Source organism: Ursus arctos, unplaced genomic scaffold, assembly GCF_023065955.2.
Source record: "Ursus arctos isolate Adak ecotype North America unplaced genomic scaffold, UrsArc2.0 scaffold_23, whole genome shotgun sequence".
Classification (NCBI taxonomy): Eukaryota; Metazoa; Chordata; class Mammalia; order Carnivora; family Ursidae; genus Ursus; species Ursus arctos.
Window position 1 is genome coordinate 45,701,179 of NW_026622908.1, and position 26,010 is coordinate 45,727,188.

The window sequence follows — 26,010 nt, forward strand, 5'->3', positions numbered from 1 at the left end:
GAGTCTCCCTCTACTGGGCTGAGTGATGGTCTTTGCTTCTCCGGCCTCTTAGCTGGAGCTGTCACCAGGACAGTGACTCCTGACTCCCTCCAGCGCCTGCCCCACGGGGGCCAGAGGGTCCTTCTAAGTGTTGCTGACAACCCAGAGCAGCAAAGGCTTCTGGGGAGTCCCCTGGGAGCCAGACACGCCTCAGAACGTGTGGTGGGTGGTTATGAAATTCAACTTACTCCCGCTTCCCAAACTATCAGCCCCACTCTTCATTGGAGAAGACCTGGAGTAGAAGGGTCGGGGGTCCTGTGCAGGCACACGGCGGGGAGGAGCACAGCTGGGACAGCTACCGCGGAGACAGAATCTGTAGACGGAGGGGTGTGCAGGGGCAGGGCCTCCTAACCCCAGCCTAGGCTCTGCGAGAACCAGTAAGGGCACTCGGGGCACCCCGGGTCACCCTGAGTCATGTGTCATGCCCAGCCAGGGTCTGCCTGCCCTGGGAAGGGGTTAGGCTCCGAGTGGCGATGACAAAGACAGAGTGGAGGGGTTCAGCTACCTCCTTGAGCCCCCACAAGGCTCAGGGGCTATGCTGTGGGGTCCTGTATCTGGCGTCTGCCATCGCCTGGGCCGGTCTGTATTGCCAGTTCTACGCCTAGGTGTGGTTCGAAAGGCCAGACCATGGTCTCCCAGCCAGGAAGCAGAGGGCCCACCATTCCCTCCCATTCCAGGGGGAAGCAGGTGCACCCGGCAGTCCCTGTTAGGACAGGGGAGTGTTGGGGGAAGGACCCCAGCAGCCCATGGCTCCTGTCACAGAGTAGTTTCCATCACCAGCAAGGATCTGGACCCTGAACAGACAGACATGGGACAGGCAGGCTTGTCGGGGTTGGGGGGGGGGGGAGGGAGGAAGGCTGAACAAGGCAGAAAAGGCAGGGCTCTATCAGCGGCACCGCTCAGCAAGGCAAGGCGCTGGCCGGGCCAGGACAGGTAATAGCCCACAGGTGGGGGCAATCCTGGGGTCCCGGGCAAACCTGGATGGTTGGTCCCCCTGCCCAGGGCTCTGGGTGACAAAGGAAACAGAACTGGCTAAGTGCCTTTTTTGGGCTAGATGCAGATCTGAGCTTCGTCTGAGGGCCAGCATGGTACTGCTGTGAGGTACGGGCACAAATTCACTCACTGAGTCTTAAAAACAACCCCGGCGGCCAGTCTTTTCACGACACCCACTGTGTCGATGAAGCTCCAAGTGTCAAGTCAGCAGCCCAGGGCAGAGCGCAGAACAGGTGCCCAGAGGTCCCAGCAGCAAGGCTCGGGACAGGCGCCGTGATGGCCCCACACGCACCCGCACAGGACATGGGGGACAGCCAGGCGGGGCCCCAGCAAGGCACCCCGGTGGCTTTCCTCCCTTCACAAGCACTGTTCTGTGTGTGGGGTTGCGGTCCCCGGCCACACCACCCTCTGTCCCTTATTAGATTTCGTGCTAGAGGAAGGGGACACACTCTTCTCAAAATTACAGTCATAATTCCAGTGAATGGTGTGAAGTGGAATTTGCCTCCTCAGGGGAGGCCTTTAATTTAGTTTTAAACTGTTCTTAGCACCTGGGACTTCTCCCTCGGGGCGACCCAGAGCGAGAATCTAGACCAGAGCCAGAAACTGGATCTCACCGTTTGGAGCACGAGACGGGTGGGCAGTGGCTGGGGCTGAGGCGTGGCTGCGGGCTTGGGGTGGGCTGGCATCCAGAGCCTCAAGCCCGAGACCCTATGCAGGAGCCGGGAGACGTGGTTCCCACGGGAACATTCTCCCGATCCGGAGACTTGGCCACCGCTGTTCACGGTCACAGCCGTCAGCCTCCTGCCGGGACCACGTGAAGCACCGTCGCCCCCTCCCACCCGGGCTGCCCACCTGCACCCCACTCGGAAGACGCAGAAGCTGCAGGACAGAGCCCCCAAGCAGCAGGGTGCCCCACCTCCCCAGCATCACAGACGTAAGCCGAGGCGTCGGCAGGCCTCACTCAGCAGGCCTGGGAGGGAGCGGGAATGAGCAAGGGGAAAGGGGGATCTGGTGACGTGCTGGACGTAAGGGGGCCAGAGCCCTGTGCCGGCCAGGGAAACACCGGTCAGTGGGCCTTCCCGGGCCACCGTGGCTGAAGGCGACAAATACTTGAGAACCCCACGGCACAGGTGCAGGAATGAGGACCCAGGAGGGAAGGGGCCAGCAAGCCGTAGCACGAGGACCAGGGCCTGGGCCCGAGACGGAGCGCACAGTGGGACTGGCAAGGCCGGACGCCGGGGCTGCTTTCATGGCTGTAGCCAGCGCTAAGCCCGGCACCCTGGGGCCCCAGCCGTGAGCCCACCCCCCCGAAAGACCCATCCTCATGTGAACAATTCTGAAAGGGCACGACCATGTGGAGAACGTGCTGGAGCGACAGCAAGGGGGCCAGGGCCCGGAGCCCAAGCGTGAGCTTTAATTCCGGACCAGGCGCGTTGGCAGTAAAAGCGGTACTTGGAGGAACTCTCGGCAACGGGCAGGCTGGCGGCCTTAGCTCCCTCTCTGTTCACATTTCACTTTCAGAACCCAGAATCCAATGCACACAGAAGGAAAATGAGGCCCCCGACGCCAGCCCCAGCCCCAACCCCCCCCCCCAGGAGCTCGACCCCGCCCCCTACACCTGCCCCGGGCGGTCATCATGGGCACGTGCTCACGCAGGCGACCGGACATCCAGGCTGGAATAAAACAGGCATCCTGGCCAACCCGTGGGCGTGCCGTGAACCCTAGAAACCAGGAGCCACGGTGCAGGGAGGGCTTCCTCTCCCAGTGCCCTCGGGAGCCCCCGGCTCCTTGCCAACACCCGCCAACCACGGCCACTCCTTACCCGACGTGCCAGGACTGCTGGGGCCTCTTGCCATCCTCGCCGGCACCGCCCAGCCTGTTGAGCGACGGGGACCGGCTGCGGGGCCCGGGGGCGTAGCTCCCAAGGGTCCTGGCGGCCCCCTCGGGCTTGCCGGGCGTCTGCTGCAGCAGCTGGGGTGAGAGACTGCGGTGGGAGGTGGCGGAGCAGACGGCCCAGTCGGGCGTGCTGGCGTTGAGGTTGTTGTCACTGTTGGAGCGCAGCAGGACCCGGGGGGCGGCCAGCGTGTTGGGGGGCCGCCGCCGGCGGTTGGAGTACGCCGGGGCCTCTCGGAAGGGCACTGAGTCGGAGAGAACAAGGAGAGGCGGGTGAGTGCACGCCCGGCACGGGCGGTGCAGGGCGGGGGTGCACGGAGCCCCCGCCGCCCCCCCCCCCCCCGTGTGCAGAGCCCGCCCCGACATAGAAGCAGAGACCAGGTGGACACGGAGCACGTCTCCGTTTCACGGAGGCTCAAGCTAATGCTTGAGATGGAAGGGGCTTGGGCTCCGACTTCCATCCGGGCCAGGGCCCGCTCCTTCAGCAGCAGAGACACGCGTGAGGGCCTCACGACGTGCTCGGGACACAGAGTTCCTCCTCGCCACCACCTGCACTGGGCCCCTGGTAGGGGCAGGACCGGGTCCCCCTGACATGCATGTGTCGGAGCCCTAACCCTGGTGCCTGAGACAGTATCTGGAGATGGGCCTTTACAGAGGTGATCAAGGTACCATGAGGTCACCAGGGTGGCCCTGATCCAGTGTGACTGGGGTCATTACAGGAAGAGGACATCAGGACACAGACACGCACAGAGGGACGACCCCGTGAGGACCCAGGGAGAGCACGGCCGTCCACACACGAGGAGAGAGGCCTCGGGGGGACCCCGCCCTGCCTGCCCACACCTGCATCTCGGGCGTCGGCCTCTGGGACCGCGGCCAGTGAGTCCTGCAGTGAGTCCACCTCTGGGTCTTTGTTGCAGCTGCCCCAGGACACACACATGGCCCTCCGAGTACCGTTCAGAGGTGGGCTCCTTCAGGACCGAGCAGGCTGCTTTCTCCACCCATCACACTGGGGCCCAGCAGTGCGCAACAGGAAGGCGTGAGCACGCCCCGTTTGTCTTCCTATGAAGTTCGAGACCAGAGGCGAGGCCCTCACTCTGCTGAGTTCAGCGTGCCCAGGGACGCAGAATGAGGACACTGCCCACAGGGACCGTGAGGACCGGCATCCACACTGCAGCCACTCCGGGTTGCTCCGAGGGCTGGAGCCAGAAATAGAAAGTGTCCTTTCTCAGAAGATGCATGTCAAGGAAAGCAGCCGGCCAGGCCACCTGAGAAGATGCTGATGCCCCTGGAAGCGAGGGCCTGACACCCAGGCAGCTTCCCGCTGACCACGGGGTCTGCAAGCTCTGGAACGAGGCTGAGCGCGTGGGCTCTCGAGTCTGTGCTGCCCGAGGCCAGGGCCGCCACTGCACAGACCAGCGCTGAGGGCAGCAGAAAGCACGCATCCTCCGGGTGAGCTGGGCTGGAGTGGGAGTCCTAGCGTCTCGAAGGGGAAGAACATCATGGGTGGTCCAGGACAGAGCCCTGGACAGTCCACCATCCCGCTGCCCAAGGTCAGAGGCTGCGGTGAAGTACTTCACGAAAGCGAAGGACAGGTGCGCCCTTCCCAGAGCCTGGGTGCCCCCATCAACCCCTGCCACCGACCCATGACCACGTGGGGCAGCAGAGCGCACAGGGACAGAGTAGCGTGGGCAGAGATCCTGGGGGCAGAGGTGGGCCCACAGGGAGCCCTGGGGAAGAGGTGGCACTGGCAGAGAGCGCTGGGGGACAAGGTGGCGCTGGCAGGGCTCCAGTGAGGCAGCCGTGACCCAGTGTACCCCTTCACCGCCTTGCCAGGCTGCAGGGCAATCCCGGGAAGGCAGACAAGGAACCAACCTGGAGAAGCCGCGCAGAGACGGCACGGGGTTCAGGACGCGCACTGGGAATCCGCGTTCTGAGCAGTTGGTGAGATTTGGGAATGGACATGTTGGGAGGTCCTATTTTCCCTGCGGCAGCCTGTGCCCGTTCCAACCTGTTCCCGCTATGAAGCTTCCCTGGACACAGCCAGGGCTCGCGAGCTGGAGCTGTGTCCGGCTCTGAATTCCTCCAAGGACATGAACTCAGAAGGGCCAGCCTGGCTGGGAGAGAGGCGGGCGAAGGGAAAGGCCGACGGTGTCCCCCGTGGAGCCCTGGCTCTAGAGCCCAAGAGGCTGCCCTCTCAAGAGGCTCGGCCCACCGGCGAATCAGCAAGGCCTGGCTGCACCTGCTAGAAAAATCTCACTTTGGGGAAAATCCCTGAGTTTGCATTTTGCTGGTCGTGAGGGAGAACCACATCGGTCACTCCCTCCAGGCAGATGGAGGCCAGAAATGACCCCTGCAAGGACTGAGCGCTCATTCTTTAGGGTTTGAAAAATGTACCTGCTGGTGGGTGCTCTGGGGTGACCTGACACCTGCCTGACGACGGGGTGGGGGGACCGAGAGACCTCACAGAGGGCAAATGGCCGCACAGACCAAGAGGGTGGGAACCTTCCATGCACAGAGACTGACGGCTAGAGGGCTGAATCACAGCGAGAAAGCCAGCCCCTCCCGCAGACGCATCAGGCAGAAAGGGTGATGGGGCCCTGGGCCTCCTGGACCATCCTCCCCGCCCCCCGCATCTGAGGAGAGGCCAGGGCTCACACAACCCGTGGGGAGGGGACACCCCAGCTCCACAGGGACACTCCCGACAGGGAAACGCGTGCATTCTGTGACATGAACGCCTGCCAAGCCTCCAGCTTCCCTGATGAGGCCGCTGGGTCTCTTTCTGACCAATATAACTGTAAAGGACTAATGCCCTTAACAGAAACTGGGGGAGGGGGTCCTGCCGATGCCTAAGACTCCAAGGGGAGAGAGGTCTACGAAAGAACAGAACGGACACCGAATGAACTCCAAGTCACATTTCCCTGCTGTGCACGGTTACAAACACTGAAGTACCAGAAGGTGAATCTGGGTTAATACTGCAAGAAAAGGAGCGTGGACAAAGGCTGTTCTTTATAGAAATTCCCAAGACACGGGCTGAAGGCGGCTTTCCCAGCGGGGGCTTGGGCCGCGGTGGGAATTCGGGACCGCTGCCCGGGGAAGATCACGGGATGCGGAAGCCGGGGCGTTTGCGAACACACCCTGCCCTGAGGATCAGGTGGGGTATGAACCGGCACGCAGAGGTAGCGGCAGGGCGAGCATTCCAACGACAATCAGCTCGCTTAATTACCAACACTCGCGTTAAATTCGTGCCCCGTGCAGGTAATTGGAAATTTCTCCCATGTTTATTTTATGGCTTGGGGCTGGCAAGCACCTTCCTAATTCCTCCAAAGTCATGTCTCCATAAACCAGATTTCATAAAGCGAGAGTTCTCTGTCTGACAAAGTAACTGGAGCCATCCGTGGAAATGTTGATTTTTTTTTTTTTTGGTGAAAAGGGTAAAAATAACTCTTTTCCTGTCTGAAAATGATTAATATTCCACCCAACTGTTTCCTTCTTTCAGGCAATCTGCAAACTCTTAGTGGGCGGATATTTTCTTAGCTGTCTTCCGTGTATTTATTTATACGTTTTTTTTCCACAATAGAAATCACACAAGGTATGACAAAAATCCTCTGCACCCAGAGTCTGCCCCACCGTATCTGCATCCACTCCAGGAAAACGCCACCCCGGGCGGCCAACGGGAGCCGAGGAGTGGTTCGGGGAGCGTCCGCCCTGCCGGCACGGCCAGCAGTGTGTCCTGACCTTCCTCGCGCCCCAGCAGGTGCCCCACAGCCCCCGGGAAGCGGGCAGACAAGTCAAAACTTCCTTGATTTTCCATAGGACTTAGTTCCCAACGTGGCCTCCGGCACGGTCACCATGGAGGCACATTCCGGAATGCAATTGTGCAAGGGGCTGGGGACTTGGGAGGACCGTGAAATAAAACCGCACCTTCGAGCGCGTGCGAATCCCAGACCAACTACAACAAAGCCCGATCGCGCCCCCGAAGTAATTATTCCCTTCCGTGATGAGAAGGGACAACCAGCAATTTTGGGAGGGACCGGAGTCCCCCGCTCCCCCGGAGAATCAGTCAGAAACTGCTAATTCCCATGCACCGCGCTCCCGACAGCTCTTCCTTACCTTCCTTCTTGGTGAAGGCATTTAACAAAGACTTCATTTTCCCTCCGACTTTGGCAGCAGTCCGCTCATTATATAACCTTCTCGGAAGGGAGGAAGGAGAGGAGGGCAGCCCGGCCCCTCGGCGCTGGAGCGGCTCGGACCCGGGGAGCGGCGGCGGGCGTCTGGGCACTGCGTGCTTCCGAGCATAGCTGGGCATGCCATACCCAGCGTGCTGGTGACAAAGCCCACCCCATATTCTGTCTGTCAGCTGGGAACCAACCGAGCGTAGACTGGGGCTGCTCTCAAACCCCGCTGTCTCTGCCGGCACCTGTCATGTGAGCAGCGCTACTCTGCTTTTGTGATCAGTGCCTCTGGGAGGAGGGTGAACACGAGTCAGGCATCCTCGAGCCCGCGGCCGGGGAACACCGGAGGCAGCCGCGAGCCTGAGCCCCGGCCGTCTGAGCCAAGTCGGGCTGCCGCTCCAGCCGCTTCTGCTCAGATGCACCGGGCGCGAAACAGAACGCGCCGTGCGTTCCGCAAATTTTATTTTTAAAAGAAAAAGCCAAGTTGCCTCTAACGCCGTTTGTCCGCTAGCAGATGCGGCGAGCGAGTCAAGACGACACACTCGGCTCCAGAGAAGGCTCACGCCAGCCCCACATTAACTGGGCAGCCCTCGCCGGCATTCTGGAATTGCTGAGCGTGACCCAGATTTCCGCTGGAAGGAATCAGACACAAGGACCTATTCCTTCTCCGGCTCACCCCATCGTGGTAATTACCCTGGAGAAAACAGGATTTCCTCCCCCCCCCCTTCTCTTTCTCTTTTTTAAAGAGAGAGAGAGAGCACAACTGCCACCGAGCCCTGGCGCGCCCTGATTCCAGGCGGCTGATCAAAACGGGTGTCTTCAGAGCCCCTGTGCACGTGTCCTGAGCATTTCCACCCCGAGAGAAGTCTGGGAGACTCCAGGAAAGTCCTATCGGAGGAGCGCCCAGAGAAGGGGCCGCGTGCTCTGCGGCAGGTGCGCGGGGCTGTTTCTAGATAAGGACAGAGGGCTTCCCGAAAATGAAATGGAGCATCCCGGGGAGCTGGTTCCGTTGCCCGATGCCCCTGCTGTTCGGCTGTAATTAAGTGTGCGTTTTCTCCGTTGCCAAGAGAACTGCTTCCGAAATTAAAAAGAGAGAGAGAGAGAGCGCGCGAGATGAGACGGGATGAGGAAAAAGCAATGGGAACGTGTCAGTGGAATTCCATGTGGTCGACATACTTTGGGTCGACAAAAACGGCAGCGCTAGGAGCAGCAGGCATCTGCCTTGGAAGGACGGCCTGAGGGGTCGGGCGCCTGGCCCAGCGGCCTCTCCGTGCGGCGGGGAAGGACGGCCAGTGCAGGCCCTGAAGTAGCTGCTCATTTAAGCACTGTCTCCCACTTAACACCCACAGCGCCCCAAGTCACTCAGCTACACCCGAACTCAGCCCTAGGTGACCCCTCGCCCCACCACCCGGGACGCAAATCCACATGACGGGGCGCAAGCCGCTCCTGAGACGCGCCCTAAGAAAACGCATCTGCCGTTGGCAGGTTTTATCATCAGAGACCCCACCGACTGCTCTCCTGATTCACATCCTTGGGGGGCAGAGGTGGTGCTGGCAGAGCTCCGTGTCTGTGCACACGTGGGGCAAGGCTGAACCGTTTCTGGACACTCTTCCCTCGGGTGCAGAGTGTCACCAACGAGGACACAGCTGCTCCCACTCGGGGACACCAGTACCGTGCCCCCCCAGGGACAGACGTGCTAGGGTCTGCAACGTGGTGGTGTCCTGGTTCCTGGGGCTGGGCTGGCCACAGGCCAGGTGCCCGCCCTGGCCGGGACAGGAGGCCACAGAGACGGCACAGCGGGGGAGCCCCTCTGCAGAGGCTGGGCCCTGCCACGTGAGCCCTGAGAGCTCGCCAAGGCTCAGGGAACCCTCTGGGAGAGTGGGAGGCTCGGCGCTGCTCAACCCTCCTCCATCTGTCTCTGGTCGATACCCTCCCAGAAGCACGGAGCCTCACCCCGAGCCAAGTTCCCTCGCCAATCCTCACTGCCAGCCACAGAGTGGAGGGTGTGTGTGCCAGGGTTGGTGGGGGTGGCACCTCGCCAAAGGCCAGTGCTGCCGCTGGAGACAATCTCTGCGCCCCTGCTGTTGACCTTGGATGAAGGGCATGGGGAAGAAGCGGCTTCCTGGGGCACGACTGTGGAAAAACCTGCATCTTTCCTACCTTGAGAAGGCAGGGAACGAGACGGAGCCCTCTCCCCGTGCTGGAGAGCAGGAGATCCCCAGACAGCATTACACGTGGCCCAGACGGGGAAGCCCCAGCACAGCCTCCCCTGTTGCTTGCATAGGCAGCAACCACGGCTCACGACGTCCTTGCCCACAAAGCCGGAGCAGAGTCAGGGACGGTGGGGCCCTGGGACCGGCGCCGAGAAGGGAGCCTCGCCAAGATGAGGCCCAGAGGCCCATGACCAGCACAGAGGCGGCTGGCTGGGGGCAGGGGGCAGCCGGGCTCTCCACGCCACGTCTACCGCTGACCCCACCTGGGCTGGTGAATCGCAGGCTCCGTGTAGGCCACGGACGGACGCAGCAGCGAACAGGACAGAAAAGATCCCCGGTCTCCCTCTCGGGCTGCACGGGGGGCCAGTTAGGGGAACAAGACCTAACAGGACATAATAGGATTTGAGGAACTGCAGGAAACACCCCTTAGCCACAGGATTCTTTTCTACACGCCTCCCGTCCCTTTAATGCACTGCCGGGAAGCTCAGTAACGCATTCACAGAAACTTGGAACAGTCGCTCTGTCGGACTGGGCTCTGCCCCACGGAAATCCCGCCTCCCGATCCCACCCATCTGAGGCCTCCTCCCCACTGGCAGGCATGCGCTCCTTGAATACCTCCAGTGACAGAGAGCTCACTACCTAAGTACCGTGGTTCTCACTCTCAGACACAAGCTGCGGCCTCCGCACCGCGGAGGTGAATGCTGGTGCTGGGCCCACGTGTACGAGTCTTCTGTCCCTTCACACAGAAACAGGCTCATGCCTGCCACACACTAACTGGAAGGTAGAGGCGTGGCACTAGAAGCACAGGTTTTGCCCCGACAGACGCACAGTCAGGTGTCTCCTCAGTGGCATTTGCACTCTGTGCTCTGGGCCCTGCTTTTCTGTGCAAACCGTCCCTGGAGATGGATGGGCTGGGGCCACCCGCGACACCAGCTCCGATGCGCTTGATCTGTCCTCTGTGGGCGTGTGCACATGACGCCCGCCTGCCTGCGAGGTTGGGACGGGAGGCGTCCTGCCGGAATCCCGTCCTGTGGCTGTGCTTTGGGTCTGGACCCTCCCACTGTGGCCTCACACGTCACACGCATGGAGCATTCCTGCTGCCAGACACAGGCTGTCCACATCAGCTGCCCTCCAGGACAGACAGATATCCCGCCCTTTACGATCAAACCACGAGGCCCCCACACCCAGTTTGAGCCGAGCCTCTCTGGAAAGCTGGGGCAGCAGGGACAGAGGGAGGCACACACGCCCTGGGTCTGCTGCAGAGAGCCCAGGAATCCGCTCACACTGTGTCCACCTCCTGGACGAGCTGCTGGACGACATCTGAGAGGCTGGGCCAGGAGAAAAACTGAGACAAAAGGTGGAGGATAAAATGTGAACACTCGTTTCTCCTCGAGGCTTCCAGAGATCCCGGGATGGGCCTCAGACAGCCGGAACCTTCTGGTGGAGTCCCCATCAGGCTCCCAGACTCCCTGGATGAGATGAGCGATGTCCATGGGGGTCAGACTCCCCTGCCCCGCGGCTGTAGGCTGGTAGATGTCACAGCCCAGATGCCCCAGGATGGCTGGGGTGAGGCAGGTGGCAGGCAGAGGGAGTCGGGAGGCTACGTGGTGAGTCCGTCCACCTGCTCGCCCACCCACCCCAAACGGCAAGTGAACGTCCTTTGAGTGGGGCATGTTTGACGTCCATGGACAGATGAAAAAGCATGAGAAAATCAGATGGAGGCCCTTCCATACCCCTTCCAGGAGGGAGAGGGTCACCCCAAAATGAACCCCAAACTGTCAGCCTCCTAGCCAGGCCCTTCGGCCACCAGCTTGTCCCACCCAGCCCAACTCTGGTGCCTGCCCCTGGTTAAGAAACACAAATAATAAATACGTAAATAAACAATAAAGAATAAAACCCCCCAAAGCCAGCCCCTCCAGCCCCGGCCTCCCAGCCGCATGGGCCCCGGCCGGCTTCAGCCTCGGCGCCCCACAAACCTGCCTCGAGCTCTGATGGGCTCTCCCAAACCCTCCCGCTCGAAGCCCTTTATTTGCCGTGTCTTTTGACAACTGCCTGACAACAGGCTGAAAATAATTTCATTTCTCGTACAAAAAAAGGCTCTTCGCACATCAGAACATTTCAAGGCGCTCCGAAGTCCTGGCAGGAACGACGCGCCAGGTGTGGTAAACACGCCTCAGGAAGCGTCTGGTGCGCCGCTGGGTCTTGGGATCAGCGCCCGTCCGGTGCCCACGATCGGCCCGCCTCCCCCTGCCGGGGTCTGACGCCGGGTGCAGGGACAGAGCCGGACGGGGCATGCCAGCCATCTGAGGTAGCGGCTAGCTCTGCGTCTTACTCCCTCAGTGGCGGCGGGCTGCCCAGGCGCCCCTGGCATCGCTTTCCCCATCTGTAGGTGGGAATGACCCATCTCATTCCCAGCACTGGCTGTGACCCGCTGAACTCTCACTTGAAGCGCACGGGCTGGGGGAGGGGGGCGCTGACCTTCTGGGGACGAGGCCTTGTCTGACCACTTCCCAGCTCTGTGGGCCTGGGAAAGTCATCTCTCACCCATCACATGGGGTGTGAACGCTGCCACCTCCCAGGATGGTCATGAGGGGCAAGCCACGCGGCAAGTCCGACGGTGTCTGGACTTCAGGATTGGCAGCGGTCACTAAACAAATGCGTTTAATTCCAAAAATCTGCCAGCAGACAGCAAGGCCTTCTCCCTGCCCCAACCCTGCCCCGTGCCTGTAAGGAGCCCTGATCCAGCCACAGAGAGCCCTCCTTGGGGCCTTCGAGCTCCCCGAATGCAGGGTTGACGCCCAGCTCCCCCGTCACCCTGCAAGCTGCTCCCTCCAGCTCGGGATGTGAATGACAGACTCGTGAATGAACCAACAAAGAGAGAGCTGGTGACGCCGGCTTCTACTTTGTTCTGAGCACCCCGAGGCGCTTTTCCAGGTTCACCAGGCCTCCTCGGGTGTGCCGAAGCCGCCTGGGGCCTGTAGCCACCTCACTTCTCTGCACCGTCCTGCCACCCGCCGCCCCCACCCCTCGGAGGCCCCAGAGGAGGCCAGCCCCCAAGGACAGGTATACCGGATGTCGGTCAGGCCGGAGTTCTGCCTGCCTGGGGGGCTGCAGGGAGCCCCGGCTCATTCCTTCAGCTTTCCCGGCTGCCGGGGCTGGAGGCAGCCGCGTGCACCGCAGAGCTCTGACGCAGGCGGACGGAGCCGGTGGGTGTGGACGAGCATCCTGTCGGGGACATGCTAGCTCCCCAGAGCGGGGGGCAGCTGGACACCAGACTGGCCTTCTGGGCGTGCCATGACCTTCCTGTCTTGCATCAACGTGTCAGATGGGTCCCTCGCTTGCCGCCGGGAGCCCGGCCAACAGAGCCGACGAGGCTGGGGCTCGGGCGTGAATTCTCCAACACCCTGAATTCCAGATGGGGGCTGTTTCCCTTCTCTTCTCAAGTGGCCTGGCCTCACTTCCTGTTTGTGCGGGTGGGGAGAAGGGAGCGCAGGCTGGCATGGAGATTGGGCTGGATAAACAGAGGCAGAAACTGAGTCTTTTTCTCCTCAACACAAGCTCACGGAGGTGACTCCAACCTCTTCTCAGAGAGGGTGTCCACGGGGTCTCCAGAGGGTCTCCGTGTCCCACCAGCCGCACCCGCCACGTCATCTTACAGAAGCTAAAACCAAATGCCAAGAGCGAGAGCGTGCGGCCGAGCCAGGCACAGGGAGGCGGCCGGTCTGGGCAGGTGTGGGCTGGACCCGGATCTTCCTGCCCACCCCCCCTCATCCCGAACAGCAGACCCTGCTTCCTTTCCGCGTAGCTTTAGATAACTGCAACCTTTCTCCATCTCACAATAATTGTTAAATGAATCATACTTTTATAAATAACGCGAGATATAAAAAGGCATCTCGGCAATAATGCGGGGTTATCTTTGAACAAAGATGTAGGTGTCAGCAGCACTTGTAACGTTCCCGGCAGCCAGGGCCATTGAGGGAAACTGAGCTCCTGGAGGATCCATTGAGCCCCGTGGATGATATGGGCGAAGGGCACCCGACACGGGGTGCCCCGAAGCCCCACAGGGTCCAGGTCTCTTCCCGGGGAGGGATCAGTTTCCCGACACAGTGATTCAGGCTAAGGTCACAGGGGGCAGGGAGGAGGGTTTGGGGGTGTTGAACCGGGGGCTGACCACAGGGGGGTGTCCCCAAGGAGCACTGTACAAGGATCAGCCTCCTACCCTTTCCTCTCTGCAGCTCGGCCTTCACCTCCGAGTCCTACAAACATCATGTGCCCAGCACACTGCACTGACCAGGAGGTGTGGGGGCAAGGCCAGCACAAGCCACCTAGGTGGCCCTTCTGACAGCCTCTTCAGGGGAAACTGAGGCTCAGAGCCCTGAGGCAAGCCACCTGCGCCCACTCAGCCCTGTCTGTTCGACAGACTCCCCCACAGCCCCCACCTATCCCTGGGTGCACGGTATGCCCTGCGCCCAGGCTCACCGGGGGAGCTCCCGGGATGGAGTCAGCACCTGCTGCAGCATGGGGCCACCTTCTTCCTCTGCAGGGCTTCCTGGGACAGACCCAGGCACACCTCTGAGGCCCCGTGGCAGCTTGGGTAGGCTGTTGACCAGCCGGATGGACGAGTGGGCAAGCAGTGCAGGAACCCGGCAGCCCCGCCTCCACCTGCAGACCCTGGCATAGTTGCTGCCCTGCCCCCGCCACTTAGGCCCAGCCCTGACCCCCAAGAATGACCCTAGAACCCCCCCAGGAATGGCAGGACGTCCGGAGGCTCTGGTGCAAACCTCGAAGTGTGCAGGGGACATGCCAATCACCACTTCCACCAATAGAAACGCCACTGTCCCCAATGTCACCGGGCTGGGCCACCCCCTTTCTGCAGGAGTGGACTCTGACGTTCCTTTTCCCTGGCATGTTACCAAATGATGGAATCTGAGCTGAGTCCTGGGTCAGCCCCTGACTCGAGGTGGGACTCAGTTTCCCCGTCTGTAAAGTGGGAAGGCTAGCCTCCACCTCGCCGGGCTCGCAAGGTGTCTGAGAGGGCCCTGCAGATGTGGACTGCCTGCCAACTTCCCTCCCCTACAAGGAGGGCCCAGCAGGGTGGAGGAGGTACTCCCCGAGACTCAGGTAGGAGCTCTGCTCGGTTTTCCACCATAGAGTAAGGTGCCCTGAGTTCCAGAGGCTGGAGGCAGGCCTCGGGGGGCAGCAGGCCGGCACGTTCACAGATGGCCAGCTCGCTCACATGGGCCCCATGGGAAGCCTGGCTCTAAGTTCTTAAGTGCGGAGAGGTGGGGAATGCACCTGCCTCTTGGAGTGCCATCAGGAGCAGCAAAGCATGGATTTGGGGAGTCAGGACCGTGTCCTGTGTCTGCCCCCTACTGCCTGTAACCTCAGCACATCACCTTGCCTCTCCAGGCCTGAGCACCCACCCCGGAGTGAGTTAGAGCTGACAGAGCCCAGTGTTCAGACGCGAACGTCTGCGGGGTCCCAGGTACAGAGGAAAGTACTTTCCGTGGAGGACCAGTGGGTCTGAGCTGCGGGGGAGCCCAGGAACCGGCTGCATCCACTGCGCTTGCTGGCTTCCCCATGAGCCACGGGGGCACGTGTTTACTGCAGGGCCCCTGCCTCCATCTCACCCGGCTGCTCTGGACAGGAGGGACTGGACTGCAGAGGCCAGGTCCACACAGAGAGCCCCTGCAGCCACAAAGCCCCCGTGTGTCCCGCGCTGGACAGCTGGTTACACACGGCAGTCCCCCACGCAGTGGCATCCATTTAAAGGCAGCTCCTGAGATGGCCAGAGGGTGGCCAGAGTGACCACATGCCACGGACGGAGCGTCTGTGTCCCCGCCAAATCCCCTGCGGAAGCCTTCAGCCCCAGGGGGAAGGCGTCGGGCCATGAGGGAGGAGCCCCCACGCTGGGATCAGTGCCAATAGGAAGAGCCACGGGGAGGTGACATCTGTCTGCCGTGTGAGGACACTGCGAGCAAGGGGCCGTCTGCAGACCAGGAAGAGTCCTTACCAGCAACCGAATGGGCCAGCGCTGGGACCTGGACCTCCAGAACCGTGAGGGTAAATGCCTGTCGTTGAAGCCAACAGCCTGCTGTGCCTTGTTGGGGCAGCCCGAACTGACAAAGACACCACACAGGCAGACCGCGTTACTCTGCCCTTGCGGGCCCCCGGGGGACCTGGACATGACAGCCACTGCCCCGCCCCTCCACACTACCCCTCACCTGCACAGGCCCCTGCCAGCGCCTCCTACGCCCTGAACACACCTCTGGTCCTTCCCTTCCTGGGCCCTCCACTGGACGGGATCACCTGCCCTTCCCGTGCTGGCTCCTAGCCCCGCCCCTCACTCTCAAGGTCACCTCCACAGAGGCAGGCCTTAGCCATCCTTCCTCCCGGCCTCCATCTCAGCCCCTCCTTATGTTCCTTTCACTGCATCGATCAAAACTTGAAATCACAGTATTTATGAGGTTGCTTGTATTGTATTGTATTTTCCCTCCAGGAAAATGTTGGCCGGCGCCGAGTCCGTCCTATCTGCCCTTCATCACCGGCACGGAGCTCAGACCCTCACAAGTATGTTTGTTTCCTATCTTCACTCAGCAGAGGAGTAAAGAAACAGAGGGCACCTTCCTGCCTCCCATCCTGGACCTGGTGGTTGAGTGGTTCACTTGGCCTCACTGCATGAAAGGTCTGCTTCTGGAACCCTTCCCGCCACCAACACCCTCTCTGGACCTTTCCGGAAGGCATGGGGCAGGAGAGAGGGTTTGCACACCTTTCTATCTTCAGGCTACAGCACAAGACCCAGCAAAAGTGGGAGCTCGTAAAGACACGTGCTAGTTACGTTAGGTTCCCGACTGGCATTTCAGCGCCTGCCTTGTCTGCTCCTGTTAACTGTGGTGTTCTCTGCACATCCCATTCTCCCCACTTCTTTGTGTCTAGTCATCTCTGACTCTGTGTCAGCCACTGTCATTGAAATGTTACAGAGATTCTGAATTGTTACTTTTCTCTGAAGAGCATGGAATTTGTCTAGCAGGGAATAGAATGATAAGCAGAACACTCCATCCTGTGAAGGCATGGCTTTAGGTTTTGTTTTGTTTTTTTTTTTTTTTTTTTTTTTTGGCAGGGGGTAGATGGTTTGGTCCTGCGATAAGATTCTGACATCATGGGCCCTTCTGAGTTTCTGGCAGAAAACCCAAAGTACTTGCCAAGCTCCTCGAACGAGTCAGGGCTCAACTTAACACTTGTCTTTCTTGTGGGGGAACTACTGAAGTCTCTCCTCAGCTGTCTGAGATTTAAGTTGCTGTGTTCCACTAGGACCCTTGGACTCTCATCCTGCACATGCTAGTTCAGAAATCAGTCCAGGATTTAAGGGGGAGTTCCTGTGCAGACTTTGGGCTCTTCCCTTTTTAGGACTTCTCCCCTCTATCTCCAGCCACTCAGGCAGCCCAGACCCCGACCTGTAACCACTGAACTCTCAACTCAACTCACTTTCTGTCAAGGGGATCCGTCATTCATATGAATCTCATGCAGCAGACTCCCCTTTTGTCGAGGGTCCCAAGTTCTGTCTGCCTTTGGTTTCTCGCCAAAGCCTACAAACAGTAGTTACTATTTTGTCTAGAGTTTGTCACTGTTATCAGCAGGAGGGTACATGTGACATGAGCCGCTCTGCCATTATTGGAAGGCACAAGTCATGGGCTCATAAACATATATTAAGCAAAGAAGTGCTTCCCCCCAGTCGCACACCTGCACGTACACACTCTGAGCGCCTCGTCTCCATGTCTGGAGGCAGGAGGTATGCCCGGCGGGGAGACAGGGAGTGTGTCAAAGCGTGGGGACCTCGACCACTGACCACGTCGGCAGAGAGGCCCCGGGGCAAACAACTGTTTCTGGCACCATGGTGTCCTTGCATCTCGCCTGGGAGGCTTCGCAGACCCCGAGACAGTTACCTCAACACGAGAATCTGACTTCTGTGAATTCGGAGCACGTCCCCCTGGCTGGAGGTACGGGCAGGTGCGAAGGCAGGTCCCCACCTTTTAGATCAAGATGTTACCTGGTCGGCACTTGTGCAGCTGCCAGAACGCCCTGGAAAGCGAAGCGCCAGTAACAGTGCTGAGTGAGCAGCGGGTCAGTCCCCACCTGGCTCATCGCCTGGTGAGCAGATCCTGCTGCTGGTTTGTATTTTAGGAACTAATTAAACCTTGGTGACCGAGTTAACCTTCAAATGAATTCCTTCCAGGGCTGAGCTGGCAGAATGGTTCCTATTAGGCTCCATCATCAGGAAAACCCCCAATCCAGGAAGAACCCAGCCCCAAAGGGCAGGGGAGCAGGGAGGAGGGGACAGCAGACCTTGCGTGGGCTGGCCGGCGGGTGAGTCGCCGCGGACACAGGGCGGTGAGGGCACAGACCCCCGGTGGCTTCCCGACGCGGGTGACAGCATGAGCAATCCGGGACAAATGGAGGGAGGGGCGTTGAGGACAGGGACAGCATGGTTGCTCCTCTGACGTGAACCCCAGAGCCGTCACCGAGGCTTCCCATTGCTGAGCGCCCACCCCCCACCGGGCCCGTTACACGTGTCCTCTCTACAGCCCAGTGAGGTGGTGTGTTCACACCCATTTTACACACATGGAGGCTGAGACTAGGGGAGGTCCCAGGGCTCGCTCCCCCGGGCCTGTCCAGGGCAGTGCGGCCTCACTGTCACGTCCCCTCAGGGTCCCAGCCAGACAGAGGTGCCCTGACCCGTGGGCGGAGGGTGGACGCTCACCTGGGAACCCAGCCCATGGCACGGCCGGGGTAGGGGACGCTGAATGGATAGGCTGACTTAGACGTCTGTGTGTCCCCACCCCACCTCTGTTCGGCTGTGAGTCCCTGCCTCCCTGGGCCTCAGTTTCCCTATATGTCAAGTAGGGAGCCGAGTAAAAGCCCTCTAATGTTTCCCCTGGTGAAAAATCCAAGGACCTCATCTGCAATGAGGAACAGCCTTGTATGAGAGGAGCAGCGGGATTCCAGGGGCACTGACGTCACTGGTAATGTAGAGAGCAAGGAGGTCAGTCTCTCCCTCCATACTTCCTACAGATAAGAGGGCACAGGAGGGCAGCCCACCAGAGCACTTGGAACTCAGCCATTAGGGCGGGGCTGTTCTGGGCAGAGGGGACGGAGCCAAGGCCGGGGCCACACGGGGAGGCCAGGGCCTGTAGATGCCGGGTGTCCCGGGCAGGCTGAGGACAGGGCCCCAGGGTCTCACCGGGTTGCACTCGGCCCCCCAGGCACTGGGGCACTTCTGAAACTTGGGTCAGCCCGCTGCAGGCTGAGGGACCCGAGCGAGCTTCCCTGGGGCTTGGCCAACACCCTGGCTCGCTCTGCTCTTGCTCGGGGATGTAGAAAAGATGTGGGTCTAGGAATACACGGAGAATGGCCACCGCAGCAACTGTCAGCAGGTAATGTCCGTCTGTCTCCTGTCCACAGCACAGCGGGTACTGATGCCCGCCCTCGCTACGCACTGCAGCACCCTGGGGCCCAGAGCAGATTAGGACCTGCTCTGAGGTCACACACCAGCCAGAGGAGGGCTGGCTCTGAAGCCACGGCATCTGTCTTCGTGCCATCACGACCCGGCGGCTGACCCCACACCCCAGGCCTGGAATTCCAGCCCTGCCCTGGGTGCCTGCACCAGCTCCGGCGGAGTCGGTCGGGGTCTGCGTGGCCCAGGAGGGTCTGCACCATTTCCCTCCTCCTCTACAGTGCCCAGCCCATGCACGGGGCAGCTTCTCACACACCTTCCCACGCCTCCACCCGACCCAGCATGTCACGTCAGGTCTCAGCTGCTGTCACAGCCCAGACGGCCATCCCTGAACCTGCGCCGGCCCAAACCATTCTTCACCCCCAGAGGGGATGACCGCCTACCCTCATGAGCGGCCCTCGTGCGTCCCCTGCGCTCTTCCAGGCACGGCACTGTCCCTGAGGCACGTAAGTGTGGTCTGCGTGTCTCCCCCATGATGCCGGGGCCCCTGCAGGACAGACTGGGACCCCGTCTGCCTCTCTGACCTCTGCTATGCAGCCCGCCCGCACGGAAGCCATGGATGGACAAGCGCAGTGGCAGGAACGTGCAGGTCACCCTGGTTGGCTCGCGTGGCACTGGCCCATCTCCAGCAGCTTATGTCAGGAAAAGACTTGAAACTCTCTCTCATAACGACATTAGAAGACAGCCTTGCCTTCACCTGACTTGGGGCCAAAACACAAGCTGGAAAGACAAACGCCACTGTGGGGGAAATCGCACCGTCCTGCACGGGGGCAGCCGGAGCCGTCCCCGAGACCTTTCGGAGACACCGTGTGGGAGCCCGAGGTGCCCAAAATGTGAGCTGTGGAGCCCCGAGGCCACACTGGTTACCGTGAGGGCCCTGCAACCTGCCAGCCCCGGTTTAGTCTGTGCCAAGGTCTGGCTGTGCAACCTCAAACAGGCTGCATGACCTCTCTGAGCCTGTAAGCGAGGTTCTGGTGGCAGCCTTTGCACTTGGCCCTTTCAGGGGCCCTTTCAGCTGGAGAGAAGCAGGCAGGAGGGGAGTGTCTGCAGCCCGGCGCCAGCGAGCACCTGCTCTGGAGCGAGTGTGAGCCCTGGGGCACCTCTATGCACCTTGCCGAGCACAGTCCAAGCCTCCAAGGCACACGGGCCTCCGTTGCACGGAGCCTGGCTCCTCTGGGCAGCTCAGGGCTCATTTCATGCTAGGGGAGGAAGTCAGTCCTGTCTGAAAGCTGAAGGACAGTCGCTGTGAGACTCATGAGAGCAAGCAGGGCTCCCGCTGCCCAGCGGCCACCAGATGGCCCAGGTTCCTCCCTGCAACCCTCGCCTGAGCCTCTGCCTTCAGGCCCTGGCCTGGGAACCAGCCCCCAGCCAGGACCGGGGCACTGGACAAGATGGGACGGAGGCCCCCGGCTAACTGCCAGCCAGCCCAGGAGCTCACATTTGAGGGAAGGCAGGTGCCACAGGGGATGCTTTCCAGATGCCCACCGGGAGGGCACTTCCCCACCGGGGGGCATCTTCAGAGGAGTCCCTGGCCTGGGCGTGCGGACACCAGACAGGCCCCTGGGGGGAGGGTCAGTGACTCACACCTGAGAGCCCAGGACCAGGTCTGGGTGCAGAGTCTTGTTTGTCTGGGATGGTGAGAGTCCCATTGTCAAAGGGGGACAGTCACCACGCACCGAGTCACACGGTCACTTCGTCTGCCTGTGACCGAGCAATTACGCAAAATTTTGGGTGGGTGTTTTTTCTGGAAGCTTCCTGCCAGCCAGCACGACCCCCTTGCTACACAGGCTCCGAGGAGCTGGCCCGGCTGGCGACCTTCCCCTGATGTCCCAGTATGACTCAGAGGGTCAGCAGCTTATCTGCATAGGTGGCTGGTGGCACGGGCGCCCTGGGTCTCGGACCTGTGTGCTTTCAGCCTCCAGGACTAGGAGACGCTGAGTCTCTGCTGTGTGAGTCCCAGCTGTGGTGTCTGTTCCAGCAGCCTGAGCAGACAAACAGCCTCCACACATCCTCACAGGGCCCCCGGATCCACGCTTCTCGGCACAACCTCTCCGGCCGCCCCGGCATGCGCCTGCGGACTTCACCAATTTCCCTGGTGCTGCAGCTGGGCCTACAAGCTCCACCACCTTGGACGAATGGCTGGTCCACCTTCATCCCCCTGGCGGCTTCCCCAAAGACCCCCGAGCCCTCCCAGGAAGGGGCCGCGGCGCAGCGCATCCGAGTTGGCCCAGGGAACAGCCCCGAGCCAGCAGCGCCCACTGCCGGCCCTCACTCATGCCTCTGCACAGAGAATCTTCTAGCGATCACTGGAGGCGTCTCCACAGCACTGGCTCAACTCACGAACGCTCGGTTTAAAAAACCCAGCCACGTCCTATTTCCTAACTGGGTCAGCAGAGTACTCCCCTGAATAAAACTTGAGCCGTTCGGAGTTACCGCCACGCTTTTCATACTGGAAACTGTCACCTGGTTCTCCATCTGGGGGACGAAAGTGGGTCTCCCCAAACACTCAGCCGAGCCACCGTGGCCAACCTTCCCAACGAGGAGACCGTTTCGGGTGCCACACCTACTTCCCAACCCAGCCCACAGTCCCCCATGTCACAGGACTCGGGACACCCTCGGGAATCGGCGACGCGACATGTGGTCTTGGCACTTGGCTTGGCAAGGCGCTCACGCCACTGTCCCAGCTTTCGGAGAGCTCCTGCTCCGCGTCGGGGTGACGGCAGAGTCAGCGTGCGGCCCTGACAAGGACACGTTCCTTAGAGCGGCAGAGGCAGGCTCTGGCTTCTGACTTGCGTAACATCTTTGCACACGTGTACCTTTCTTCTCGTGGACGGTTCCCCTGGCTTCTACTCCTGGGAGCGGACCTGCCAGGCTGCAAGTTCGGGACATGTGTAGGGCTCTGGACATACATTGTGCAAATTGCTTTTCCCCCAAAGAGTGATACCCATTTATACGACCAGGCAATTGCAACCAAAATTTTTTTCTTAAAAGAAAAAAAATTCTTTTCTGGAGTGAGAAATAAAGAAAATGTGTTTCAACCAGGGAGTAATACGTTCAGAAAAGTGAGGATATCAGCACACTCCAAAGAGTGCTTATGCAGCAAGTGGATTATTCGAGGGGATATAATTCCACTCCAGACCCATCAAAGCCACAACGGCTCCTCCTCGCAGAGGCCGAGAGCTCGTTTCAGCAACGTCACCCCCTCCAGGCTTCTGAGCCCGTGCGGGAATGCTCGCCCGGCCCGCCGCAGGAGCCCCCAAGCCAGGACAGACGTGGGGTGCCGGGAGGGGTGGGTTATTGCTCCCCCCATAACCTGCGCAACCGTCCCCAGGGCACTGAGGTGCGACGTGGGGGCACCCATGACACGCGATCCCCGTGAGAACCAGGATGTATGCGATGAAAGAGAGAGAGGCCCCATGAAATTAGGAATCCGATGATTCCCGGGTGAACAAACAGACACCTGCTGTATTTACAGAGACAACGCACATCCCACTGGTTCGCAGCGGAAGGTGGACACCGTGCGAGGGGACGCTGGACACACCCCGCCAGCCTTTGTCCCTGGCTCCCTGAAGTCAGACAACAAGCAGCGGGCAGTGGGCAGGAAAGGGGGGGTGCCGTGGCTGGTCCCCGTCTCCCTGGGAAAACATGGGACCAAGGGCAGCCCTAGCACCTCAGGAAGCTCCTCTGTGAACGGTGGTAACAGCGAGAGGACGCTGGCCAGCACGACCGGCTGGGAGGCACTCCTTTGGCAAGCCCGCACGAGCGGGGGTGTGTCTGACCGCCGCGCTGGCCCCATAGGGAGCAGCCTTCCCATCCCACAGGACCACGGAGGTGACCTCAGCTCAGAGAGGTTCAGGAACGCACCCAAGGCCACACAGCCCGATGCAGGCCGAGGCCCCGGAGTCTGTGTTCTACTTTATCCCGCACTCTCCCGTCCCTGGAGGCCCTGCTGCCGGTCGTGCCGTGAGCACCGAACACGGTAACGCAGATGTGGAGCCTTTGGCGCGGGTCTTGGCACAGAGGACGGCACCGTGATGTTCTTCGGGGATTTATCTGCGTTCACACAAGAATATCCTGCCATCGGCCAGGTCTTGTTTCTCTGCAACGAGGAGGGAGAACAAGACGCCGCACCTTTCATTTTACGGATGAGGGGTGCAGGCCCACGCAGGAGGAAGGGCCCCACCAGCACGGGGTCCTGGAAGGGTCTCGGGGAGAGCGAGGCACAGGCCTTTGCTCTAGGCCTCAGCTCTGTGATCCTGCCGAGTCGGGGTAGCCTATGGGAGGCCGTCTCTCCTGCCGATGTGGCGTGGCGATGTCCATGCCTCGGTCAGCACCATTCTGACGACGGGGTCCCCCGAATGCGGCCTTGTCACCCGGGGCAAGAAAGCAATGCCATGAAGCACAGCGTCCACCCCCAGGGGGGCATGGCTGGGGGCTAGATCATCCACAAAAGAGGGGACCGCCCAGCCCCCGCCCCCAGCAGCAGCCCCCCCGGGGTCCACTCCCAAGCCCCAAATCCCAGTTCATCCGCACACAGCCCCAGGTTCCCAGATGGAGCCTCGACGTCACGCACAAACACACCCGCAGCCTTCAGCAGGATGACAGCCTGGGGGGGTCCCCAACCCCGAGCCCTGAGAGCCAGCCCGGGGCCCACCAGAATGCACGGACCAAAGCTGCGGTAAGGGTGGGGCAGGACTCAGGACTGTGCCCAGGGGCACCTGGGGACCCTAAGGCTTGGAGGCTGGGGTAGGGGACCCGGCCGGCGGGGCGGGGGGGAGGTTCTGGGTTCCTCATGGCTCTGGGAGGCCTGCAGGGCCTGGGGTGGGGGTGGCCATTCGTCCACCTTCAGCTGCTGGAAAGGGCGTGAAGCCCTCTGCTCTTCGCCTTACAGCCCACGAACCAGAAGGAGGGCGACTCTCCCAGGACGGCCGTTTCTCCCCGAGGCTCTTAGCTACAGCAGTATTATTACTACTTCCTAAAAAAGAAGACAGAACCCTGGATTTCTACATGAAATCTCCTGATTTTAAATGCCGACTCGTTGCTATTTTATCAAAATGTGTCTTACAGGATGGGTAAGAGCATCTGCCTGGGAGCTGCTGGGAATTTGGGGGCTGGGGGTGTGAAAGCAGCTCCCTCTCCAAGCACCCCTGCAGGGGAAAGCAGCCCCCGCCAGGCCCAGCAGCCCTCTGGCGGCCCCAGGGTTGATTCAGCATTGCTTTCCCAACGGGCGTTCCACGGGACTCTGGAGGCAGACTGTACAGTTGAGTTTGGGAAATGCCTGATGGGACAAACAGGGGGCTCTTATTGCAGGACTTACCAGGACCTTTAATGTTCTAAAATGCATCCCGAGGGTCCAAGAAGGAACTAAAGCAGGCAGTGTTTCCAACAGGATTCGCCCCCAGAGCTGTGTTTTGCAGAGCAGCCATAGAACTCACTAGAACCTAGTACATGTGTGTGTGCACAGCGCCCAAAGACTGAGGGAAGTGATGTGGGCCCACAGGCCGTGGTGACGCAGGCCACCCGCGGTAACACCTCGGGTCTGTTCTCATGTTCAGAATCAGAGACCAAAGTCTCATTCCCTGCCCCGGCACCCACCGTCCATTCTGTGCTCCCCTGAGACACAGACCCCCGTCCCTCCCCCGGCCCCCCAGCGCCCACCATCCGCTCTCCGTGTCCCTGAGACACCGATCCCCGTCCCTCCTCCGGCCCCGGCGCCCACCATCCGCTCTCCGTGTCCCTGAGACACCAATCCCCTCCCTCCCCTGGCCCCGGCGCCCACCGTCCACTCTCTGTGCCCCTGAGACACCAACCCCCGTCCCTCCCCCGGCCCCCCAGCGCCCACCATCCGCTCTCCGTGTCCCTGAGACACCGATCCCCGTCCCTCCTCCGGCCCCGGCGCCCACCGTCCACTCTCCGTGTCCCTGAGACACCGATCCCCTCCCTCCCCCGGCCCTGGCGCCCACTGTCCACTCTCTGTGCCCCTGAGACACCAATCCCCTCCCTCCCCCGGCCCTGGCGCCCACTGTCCACTCTCTGTCCCTGTGAATCTAGAGATCTAGGGACCTCCTGAGTAGAATCATACAGTAACTGTCATTTATTGTTGGCTTACTTCACTCCGCATCATGTCCTAAACTCCGTGCATGTTATAGCAGATGTCAGAATGGCCTCCCTAGCTCCTTGAATCTTCGCGATAGTGTCAGGAGACTGATACTCAGATGGCCAGAAGGGCTCAGAGAAGTCAAGCAACGCACCCAAGGTCACACTGCTCCACCTAGGACTTGACCCTGGAGATGTGTGCCTGCAAAGCCCCTACGCCAGGCACGCCGCAGCCCTGGGGACCACAGAGCAGAAGGCAGGAGCAGGGGTTTTCGATGTCCTTTCTGGATTAGTGACCTCTGTATTAGTTTCGGGGGTGGCCACGACAAATCACCACACCCTGGGCCTCTCTGAACAGCAGACCCGCATCCTCTCACATGTGGAGGTCAGTGGCATCAGCAGGGCTGTGCTCCCTCCAGGGCCTCCGAGGACCCTCCTTCCTGCCTTTTCCAGCTGCCAGGGCCTCAGTGTCCCTGGGCTGTGGCCAGTCCCTCCAGCCTCTGCCCTGACTTCCCTCTGTGAATCTGTGGGTCTCTGTGCCAGCAGCTCCCCACCCCCCTTCTCTACATAGACACCAGCCATTGGATTTAGGGCCCGTCCTAATCCAGTATGACCTAATTTCAACTGAACTAATTAAATTGCAAAGTCCTTATTTCCAAATAAGGTCATGTTCAGAGGTTCTGGGTGGACGTGAATTTGAGGGGTGGGGGTGGGGGGACATGATTCAATCCAGAGAAACCTCCCGGAAAGGAGACATCTCAATGGCTAACAGTGGTTGGTTGCCTCAGAGGGACGGAGGTTTGGGCAATTCTCATATGCATGCACATTGTCACCTGCTTTTGTGTAATTTCTGTGAAGATCAAACATTACCTCTCTGTTAGGAAAAATCAAATAAATAATAAATGAATAATACATTTTTGATAAAAATCGAAATTATATTAAGGCCCAAAGGCACTTGTCACCAACCCCAAGAATGTTGACATAAATCCTGGTGAGTCCACCCAAGAGAAGGTGACCAGTTCGTGGTTTGAGAAAGCTTGGTGGCTTTTTACTGTGGCCACCACGGCTACCCAGACGAGCCCCCAGCAAGCAT

General features: G+C 60.4%; 1 protein-coding gene across 6 annotated transcripts in view; it reads right to left on the bottom strand.

The window, feature by feature from the left end:
- SHANK2 (SH3 and multiple ankyrin repeat domains 2) overlaps positions 1–26,010 on the bottom strand; it is a 503,000-nt gene that overhangs the window by 271,659 nt on the left and 205,331 nt on the right. For all 6 annotated transcript variants that reach the window (XM_026482959.4, XM_026482956.4, XM_026482958.4 and 3 more), the window contains one exon: positions 2,855–3,170. In XM_026482959.4, the coding sequence (XP_026338744.3) occupies positions 2,855–3,170 (316 nt within the window). The remainder of the gene's footprint in view (positions 1–2,854; positions 3,171–26,010) is intronic.